Source organism: Cebidichthys violaceus, unplaced genomic scaffold (assembly GCF_023349555.1).
Source record: "Cebidichthys violaceus isolate CVI_PGR_0920_01 unplaced genomic scaffold, fCebVio1.0.p SCAF_180, whole genome shotgun sequence".
NCBI lineage: Eukaryota > Metazoa > Chordata > Actinopteri > Perciformes > Stichaeidae > Cebidichthys > Cebidichthys violaceus.
The window spans coordinates 130,263-138,402 of record NW_027176351.1 but is presented as its reverse complement, the minus strand read 5'-3'; the positions used below and the strand labels follow the sequence as shown (position 1 = coordinate 138,402).

At 44.2% G+C, this 8,140-nt stretch overlaps 1 protein-coding gene across 1 annotated transcript; it reads right to left on the bottom strand.

Moving 5' to 3' along the window:
* Nucleotides 1-1,550: 1,550 nt before the first annotated feature.
* Nucleotides 1,551-5,075, bottom strand: LOC137874267 (zinc finger protein 271-like). Its single transcript, XM_068712897.1, has 2 exons — nucleotides 4,755-5,075; nucleotides 1,551-3,555 (listed from the first exon to the last, which is right to left on the bottom strand). Exons 1-2 carry the CDS (start codon nucleotides 5,020-5,022, stop codon nucleotides 1,928-1,930), a joined length of 1,896 nt encoding a protein of 631 aa, XP_068568998.1. The 5' UTR covers nucleotides 5,023-5,075; the 3' UTR covers nucleotides 1,551-1,927.
* Between the last annotated feature and the right edge of the window lie 3,065 nt (nucleotides 5,076-8,140).

Here is an 8,140-nt window from a genome sequence, read left to right as displayed (position 1 = left end):
AAAAATGGTGAATAAAGAGTATAAATTGTGGGAATGGGAGCAATTTGTTTATAAAAATCACAGAATACTTTTCCTGCTCTGCTCCACTCTGACCGTGATGTCATCACTCTAGCACTGAACGAGCCGAGCAATACACACCCATTATAAAATCTGAAACAGACCCTAAATTTTCCTGAAACTTAATCTGTGACTTCATGAAAACTGTGCTAGCTATCAAAATGTCCATTTGGCTCAATAACGTCCATCGTTTTGTCTACGTTTTAAACTTTGAATCATTGTTCTACGTTAAAGTATGGCTGGTCAATATGGGTCTAAAGTTAAGTGTTTTTTTAGCTCTCTTCACGCCGAAACCCCATTCAAGTGGATGGAGAAATTTTGCACCGTTTTTTCAGATTTTCAGGAAAACCGCTGGGCGAATCTCTGAGAAAAGTCATAGCACATGATTCCCGATCAGGCCGCACGTTTTGTTGTATTTGCGCAGGTGTTGGCTACGCTGTGTGAGGAGAAGCACACAAACTTTAGTACGGAAGATGGAGAATAAGCCGAGTAATATTATTAAGCCCGCAGGATTACAGTCAGTGTGCTTTTGCACAGCCTTTGTGCCACAAAGCCACACTGAACTGTGAGCTAAATAACTAACTGATGTGATGATGTCAGCATCCGTTACCATGGTGATCTACCAGGTAAGAGGTGAACATCCGTCGTAGGACTAAAACCCAGAGTTAACCCTGAAGTTATCTCAAACCACAAATCCTGCTTCGTGAAACTGGTCTCTGGACTCTGGACTCTGGTCTCTGGATTTTGGTCTTGTCTCTGGTCTCTGGACTCTGGTCTTGTCTCTGGTCTCTGGTCACTTGATTCTGGTCTTTGGTCTCTGGTCTTTGGTCTTTGGTCTCTGGACTCTGGTCTCTGGACTCTGGTCTTTGGTCTCTCGTCTCTGGATTCTGGTCTCTGGTCTTTGGTCTCTGGTCTCTGGTCTCTGGTCTTTGGTCTCTCGTCTCTGGTCTTTGGTCTCTGGTCTTTGGTCTCTGGTCTTTGGTCTCTGGTCTCTGGACTCTGGTCTTTGGTCCAGTCAGCTGAGGCTAAAGTTGTAGCTTCATACTGATGATTCATGGGAACCACACGTCTGTCTAGAAACTATAACAATAGAGTGAGTAAGAATTCTCTAGATCTGATCTGTGGAGCTCAGACTTGGTCGTTTGGGTCATCAAAGGTCCAGAACAATAATGCTTCTAGAAATAACTTGCGCTCTGATTTAATTCCATAATTATTGAATTAGCCAAAAGCTTTAACGTCTGTATGTCAACAACTGACTGTCAAATCAAATAGTTATATTGAATAATTAATTAATTATTACGAATTCATTATAAATAACATATAATCTAATAATAAATAAATGTTTACTTTGAATATTGGATCACTGAAAGAAATCCTGACTCAGAATAAAGCAGAATAAAACTCTATTGATGAACCACCAAACAAACGTTATGAACCAGCTGTTATCTTGAGTATATTGACATATTGAATACTGATATTGTCTTTTCCCCAGATGTTTTATTTACATGTGCAATGATTCAAACTTCCTCAGAGTCACATGACATCATGTTGAATTAGTTTCATTATTGAACAGTAAATATTGATTGAAGAGGTTTAAACTTAGATATATTTTAATCGTCAATCTGTTTCTTTAACCAATGACGTCTGATTTCTTCTCAGAGGATCTTTGTCTCTTTGAACAGCGTTTAGTTAGAACAACATCTACTAAACTAAAGAACGTCAGTTAGTAAAGAGACTTACTACAAAATAAAAGCATCCAAGACCATTCAGATATATAGAGTAGCCTTCTGTCTCTCTCTTTCACACACTCACACACACACACACACACACACATATACAGTATGTGTGTATACATACAGCTGGACGGAGGTCACAGCTGGATGAAGTCGGTGTGAACTCCTTCCTGGCGGTTCAGGTTCGGCATCCCCTCGGAGACCCTTACGGCTCGTTCTCCGGCGTGGACTTTCATGTGAGAGTCCACCGAGCGTTTCTCCTGGTAGCTCTTCCCACAGATGCTGCAGCTGTAGGGTTTCTCACCCGTGTGCGTCAGCATGTGTCTCTTCAGGTCGATCTTCTGGACGAAGCCTTTGCTGCACAGCTGGCAGCTGAACGGTTTCTCCTTCTTGTGGAACCTCTCATGCGTCTCCAGAGAAATCTTCTGGCGAAACCTCTTCCCGCAGAGGCTGCAGATGAACGGCTTCTCGCCAGTGTGGATCCTCATGTGGGAGTCCAGGTTGCCGATCTGCCGGAAGTTCTTCCCGCAGACCCTGCAGGTGTACGGTTTTTCCCCGGTGTGGATCCTCTTGTGCACGTCCAGATGCTGGCTCATGGTGAATGTTTTGCTGCAGATGTCACAGGAGTAAATCCTGGGCTTCCCTCCCGTGTGGCTCTTGATGTGTCTCTTCAGGACGGTGTTTTCAATGAAAGTCTTCCCGCAGAACTCGCAGATGTACGGCCTCTCGCCGGCGTGCAGCTTCATGTGTCTCTCCAGAGAGCCCTTCCTGGGGAAGTCTTTGCCGCAGTCTTTGCAGCTGAAGGGTTTCTGGCCGGTGTGTGTCCTCATGTGGATCTCCATGTCCCTGAAGCTGATTCCGCAGATGTCACACATCCTGTTGGTTTCTCTATGGCTCTGGATGTGAATCTGCAGACTCTCTGAGGACTCCGACTGCTCTCCGCAGACGCCACAGCGACATTCGGGATCGTTTACATGAGTCTCAGCGTGCCGCACAAAGTTACCTTTATTGTGAAAGGCGTTTCCGCAGACCTTGCAGCAGTGAGAAGGAGTCAGACTCGGTTTCCTGCGTCTGCTCCTGGTGGCGGGCGCGGCGGTGGACTCGTGGCTCCGGACGTGTCGCCTCAGCTCAGCGCTCTTGCTGAATCTTTTGCCGCAGACTTTGCAGCTGAACGGCGTCTGTCCGTCGTGGACCTTCATGTGTCGCTCCAGAGAGCCGGTGTGGCTGAACTCTTTGTGACACACGGTGCACCTGAACGGCTTCTCCGCCGTGTGGATCCTCATGTGTGTCACCATGTTACCCTTCTGGTTGAAGCCTTTTCCGCAGATGTGGCAGCTAAATGGTTTCTCTCCGGTGTGCAGCCTCAGGTGTGTCTCCTGAGCGCGGATGGAGGGGAACTTCTTGCTGCAGATGTGGCAGGTCCGGCTGCTGTCGCGGTGCGTTTGGAGGTGCAGCCTCAGACCCTCGCTGGACTCCGAACTCTCGCCACACAGACCGCAAACACACTCCGCCTCCTTTAAGTGTTTCTCCACGTGTTTCATCAAAAAGCCTTTTCTGTTGAATGACTTCCCACACACTCTACAGCAGTGAGGGGGCGCCTCTTCGTCGCTCTCGTCCTCTTCCTCCTTGCCGACCAGATCGTTCGGAGAGTCCGGTTGGCGGTCTGGTTCAGAAACACGGTCTGGCCTGGAGGAAGTGCTGGGCAGAGGGTCCTGCAGTTGGTCTAGGTCGTCCTGCTTCAGATGTCCAGCAGAGAGACAAAACTCTGAAAGAAAGAAACACAAACAGTTTAAATCTTCTCTGACACTTTGATGTTTCATAAAAACCTTCATCATGTTAACCAACAGCAATCTGTCACACGTTCTCCGTCACAGGGTTCGGTTTTAGGTCCACTTCTCTTCTGTCTTTACATGTGGAACTCCACAGGGTTTATATATACATATAAATATAAAAAAATATATATATATTTAAATATTATGAATATATATATATATAAATATTATAAATATATATATGTATATACATATACATATTATGAATATATATATATACATATATTTATTATATTATTATTTTTTATCGACATCACACTAATCTTTCTGTATTATTATTGTCTTGTTTTTGCTGCTTTGTCTGTCAAAGCACTTTGTAAACTCTGTTTTTAAAGGTGCTTTATAAATAAAGTTATAAGTATATATTATATTATTATTATTATTATCATTATATATTATAATGAGGGTATAGTGAGGGTAAGATGGAGCGGGAGATCGACAGGCGGATCGGTGCGGCTGCAGCAGTAAAGCAGGCGCTGCACCGGACGGTCTTGGTGAAGAGGGAGCTGAGCCGGTCGGTCTACGTTCTGACCCTCACCTATGGTCACGAACTCTGGGTCGTGACCGAAAGGACGAGGTCGCGGCTACAAGCGGCCGAAATGAGTTTCCTCCGTAGGGTGGCCGAGCTCAGCCTCAGAGACAGGGTGAGGAGCTTGGACATCAGGAGGGAACTTGGAGATGATGCGCTACTCCTTCCCGTCGAAAGGAGTCAGCTGAGGTGGTTCGGGCATCTAATCAGGATGCCTCCCGGGCTCCTCCCACTGGAGGTTTTCTGGGCACGCCCAACTGGGAGGAGACCCCGGGGAAGACCGAGAACAAGATGGAGGGATTACATCTCCCAGCTGGCCTGGGAACGCCTCAGGATCCCCCAGAATGAGCTGGAACATGTTGCGGGGGAGAGGGAAGTCTGGGTCAGCCTGCTTGGCCTGCTGCCACCGCGACCCGACCCCGGAGAAGTGGAGGAAAATGGATGGATGGATTATATAATATATAATATATGTTATATTATATAATATATGTTATATTATATAATATATTACTATATTATAATATATATTATATATTATAATATATATTATATTAGTATATAGGATATTATATTATTATAACCGAATACATCCGGGAAACGAACCTCTGTCGGCGGGCTCCTCCGGTTCTCTCTCGGCCGCTCTAGAGGCTCCTAACGCGGTGAAGATGAGCTCCACGGCCGCGGTGATCCGCTCCGTGACGCGCTGCTTCAGCTCCACGTCCGTCTGTCGCTCCTTCAGTAGACAGAAGATCTCCTCCGCGGCCGCAGACAGGTGCTCGTGGATCGCAGCCCGCAGGCTCCGGTTGTCCCGCAGGCTCCGGTTGTCCCGCAGGCTCCGGTTCTCGGTGCTCTTTGACCGTTTTTTGGACATTTTCAGCGGAACTTCCACCGAACAAAGAGGAGCATGTAAACAACGAGAGTACACTTCCGGGTTCCCCCGGATGAGCGTCTTTGCGTCAGACGTTCCTTACGTTCGGCTATGACGTCATCTCGTCAACAGCTGGCTGCTACCTGCGCGAGACAACACGACTTTTTTTAACGTTTCGACGTGAAAACGTCACAGAACGAACTTTATATATATATATCTAATATATATATATATATATTATATAAATATAATATATTATATATATAATATATATATATTATATATATATATATAATATAATATATATATAATATATATATAATATTATATATATTATATTTATATATTATATATATACTTTAATATTCATGATATTCTTTAATAATAATCAGGACAGTTTGTTTGTTTGTTTGAATAAAATGTTTTTATTAGAATTTAGAAATTAACCGTCAGACGTTACCATGGAAACAATAAACAATATCACGTTTCAGTGACATCACATCTTCTTCTTCTTCTTCTTCTTCTTCTTCTTCTTCTTCTGTGAGCGTCGTCCCTTCTCACCAGACTCACACCTCAGACTCTTCTTCACACTGAGGTCCTTCTGGCTGCTCTCTGGCTGCTGGGACCTGGTCCCGGTCCTGATCCCGGTCCTGGTCTGGTTCTCCAGCTCCCTCGTCCTCCTCTGAGGGGTCCGGTGAGTCTGGATGTGGATCTTCAGACTCTGTGTGGATTCAAACCGTTCACCACAAAGACCACAGACGGACTCTGAGTCCTTCAGGTGAGCTCTGAGGTGGTGGATCAGGAACCGGCGGGTCTTGAAGGTCCGTCTGCAGATCCTGCAAGAGGAGGGTCCTGCTGGTCTCTGGGTACTCTTTGGTTTCTGCTGGTCTGGAGCAGACCTGGTGTCGGTGGAGTCTTTATTGTAGTCCTCGCTGTCTTTGGTCTCAGACGAGACCAAGTGGACCTCCTGATCTGGACCACAGGCTCCTGGTTTAACCCGGGCGGTCCTACCAGCTGATAGGTTCAGGTCCTCATCGAACCTCGCCGCACCGCCAGAACTGAAGGTGAACTAGATGATGTCGGCCTCGTCCAGGTCTAGAAGCTGCTCTCCTTCCTGGTCCTGGTGTTCAGGGGGAACTTCCTGGTTCTTTGTCAGCTGCTGTGTGAACGCGTCTGTAAACAAGTAGAACTTTTAGCCTCTGAGTCAGACCAGAACCAGAACCAACTGGACCCGAACTAGGGACGTGTGTAACACCTGGACCTGGTCTGAGTTATAAGGGTCCCAAGTAAACCTGGACCGGGACCTCGGACTCACCTGCAGACGGAAGCTCCATCAGCGGTTTGTGGAGCGCGCAGAGCAGCGTGTGATGGCGTGAGATCACCTCGATAGCACCCGCTGCTCTGCTCCCGCTTCTTCTTCTTCTTCCAGTTTATTGGAGGACTAAAAACCATCGTTTAAGGGTTATACCGCCACCTAGTGTACAGAGTGTGTAGCATCTGGACTTTATGACCGTTAGACCAGGTTCAGGGTTAGACCAGGTTCAGGGTTAGACCAGTTAAATCTTTAAATATATACATGCAGAGTATAATAAATATATACATCAGTCAGACAGATAAACAACAATAAAAGACTTCAGGTAGATTAAACTCAATTTGTTTTTATAACCCAAAAAACATTTAACGCTGAGAAAAGAGGAAGAAACCTCTTCATCATCATCATCATCCTCTATCACGATGAAGTGTGATGTCATGTGTACACAATGAACAACATAACAGAGTTACAACACATTAAATGTGACAGAACCACAGCAGGAGGCAAGACCAGGGTCCAGGTAACAAGACCAGGGTCCAGGTATAACCAGGATCCATGGAAACCTGCGAGGCGAGCAAGCACAAAGACTCCAAGGAAGAAGTCAGTAATGAGCGTTAATGGGACATGAATTCATACAGAAGAGTTTATTTGTACTTCACATTTCAACAACAAGCTAACCCTGACAAAGTGCTTCACATTAAACCATTAAAAGCATCAAAACATAAGACAAAAGAAAAGGAGATTTAAAAACAACCCAAACCCATCTATCCAGCCATCCATCCATCAATGGATAGATGGATAGATAGATAGATAGATGGATGGATACTTTATTCATCCCCAGGGGGAAATTTGTTTTTATCAGCAGCAAACGAAGTAACAGAGTAAACATAAAAATATTAACTATGAAAGATGCTCAATATATACAGAATAAAATAACATAACAGAGCAGTATTTAATTAACTAACTAGGTAAACTAAACTAAACAGTAGTGCAAGGATCACCAACAGCAAACAACAGCAGTGTAGCGTTGTTGGAGTCGGCCTTCTTAATCAGTTTGTTGAGTCTGTTGGTGTCTCCGGCTCCAATGCTGCTCCCCCAGCAGACTAGGGAGAAGTACAGTGCACTGACCACAACAGACTGGTAGAACATCTCCAACATCTTGCTGCACGCTGTGATGTCTTGTTCCCAGAGGAACATTGGTCTACTTTGACGGTTCCCAGAGGAACACTGGTGTACTGAGACGCTTCCCAGAGGAACACTGGTCTACTTTGACGGTTCCCAGAGGGACACTGATGTACTGAGACGGTTCCCAGAGGAACACTGGTCTACTTTGACGGTTCTCAGAGGAACACTGGTCTACTTGAGCAAAATCAGATTTTTTTAATTATGTTTCATTAATGAAGTTCTGTTGTACACTACAGTGTACATGTTGTAACATTTTAATAAAGTTACGCTTTATTCAAAAATAATCTTTGCAATGTGTTTTTTACCACCCCAACACTTAATTTATTAAAATAAATAAACAATTAAAACACTTTTTTCCCCTGGGTCTCAGGAGGATATATTTATAAATATATATAAATATATATTTATATATATAATATATTTATAAACATATATATATATATTAATATTTTTATATTAAGAGGCTTCACATGGTCAGTGGTAACCTCTAACCTCTTGTCTTCATGTTTACTTTTAAACAAAAAGAACAAAAAGAAGATTCTCAGTTAATTTATTAAAACATTCCAATAAACATTAAATCTTTATTCACTGACATGTTTCTGAACTTTCTTCTTTTCATGTTTT